Source organism: Lactuca saligna, chromosome 2 (assembly GCF_052625555.1).
Source record: "Lactuca saligna cultivar CGN05327 chromosome 2, ASM5262555v1, whole genome shotgun sequence".
In the NCBI taxonomy this organism is placed as follows: Eukaryota; Viridiplantae; Streptophyta; class Magnoliopsida; order Asterales; family Asteraceae; genus Lactuca; species Lactuca saligna.
Window position 1 is genome coordinate 185,366,497 of NC_136418.1, and position 1,352 is coordinate 185,367,848.

At 41.7% G+C, this 1,352-nt stretch overlaps 1 protein-coding gene across 1 annotated transcript; it reads left to right on the forward strand.

The window, feature by feature from the left end:
- The first annotated feature begins 347 nt into the window (after positions 1–347).
- LOC145030499 (uncharacterized) lies at positions 348–1,073 on the forward strand. The gene has a single exon (XM_078978857.1). The coding sequence runs from the start codon at positions 348–350 to the stop codon at positions 1,071–1,073; it is 726 nt and encodes a 241-aa protein (XP_078834983.1).
- The last annotated feature ends 279 nt before the right edge of the window (positions 1,074–1,352 follow it).

The window sequence follows — 1,352 nt, forward strand, 5'->3', positions numbered from 1 at the left end:
CATCGGCATAAAACAGATGCACGATTGTTAACATAGCCTTATTAGTTTATCTATGTTTCATTATTATGGCCAGCCCATGTGTGCTGTGGCCCATTTTCTATACCTATGTACACTTTGTGTGTGTGTGTGTGTGTGTATATATATATATATATATATATATATATATATTGTTTCATAGAATGAGAGAGGGTTACGGGAAATTCTATCAATAACATGGTATCAGAGCATCTCCTGATTACCCTTCAACCCTAAGTCGTCATCTCCTTCCTTGTTGATTGGTTGATCTCTCATCTTCATTCTTTCTCTATCTGTCTTCTTTTCTTCTTCTCCTCATCATGTGTCTACCCATGAATGACAAGCCTTCATCAACAATCAATATCAAGCATGCAGTTCCCTTTGTTCTGGACTTCGATCAGATGAACTATGACATTTGGAGAGAATTATTTGAACTTCACTGTATTGGGTATGGTGTAGATGACCATCTTCAGCCTCCTGTCACTGCATCAGGCAATAAAGATAAAGAGAAAACTACTGAAGCATCTTCTGCTGCGAAAACTTCTTGGCTTTGTGTGGACTCTATCGTAAGATCATGGTTATATGGTACACTCTCCATACCTCTTCTCAACATGATTTTCAAGAAGCAGGAAACAACCTATGAAGTTTGGGAAAACATGGAAAGGGTTTTTCGTGATAACAAAGCATCAAAAATCATTCAGTTAGATCGAGAACTCAGAAACATCTTTCTTGGTAACTCTTCCATCACAGACTACTGCAACAGAATCAAAACTATTGCTAATCAATTAGAATACATTGATTCTAAAGTTTCTGAAACTAACCTTGTCGCATACATGGTTAATGGCCTGTCTTCCAAGTTCCGGTATATCGCAATTAACCTCCGACACCGTGACCCACTTCCATTATTCTGGGATGCTAGATCCATCCTATTATGTGTAGAACAACAAATGATTCAAGATGAAAAACGTGATTCTGTAATCACTCATGCCGACAATTCATCATCTCCCCATGCCTTAACTGTGCAGACCTCCTCAAACAACCTTCCTTCATGGCAATAGAACAACACCGTTGGAAGGGGGTGGAAGGGGTGGCTACTGTGGGGGTCGCAATGGTCGCCGTGGTGGCCGAGGTGGAGGACGCTTCTGTGGGAGAAGCAACGGCGGTGGGAATTCTCATGGCGGTGGCCTGAATCACGCTTTCTCTGGTCCGAATCAAGTTCTTGGCGGCACCCCCCTTATTTCGATAATCAGCATCCTCATCAAGGGACTTGGGTCTGGACCTACACTCCACACACTTATGGAATATTGCCAAGCATAAATCACCATTTCCCTCACTCA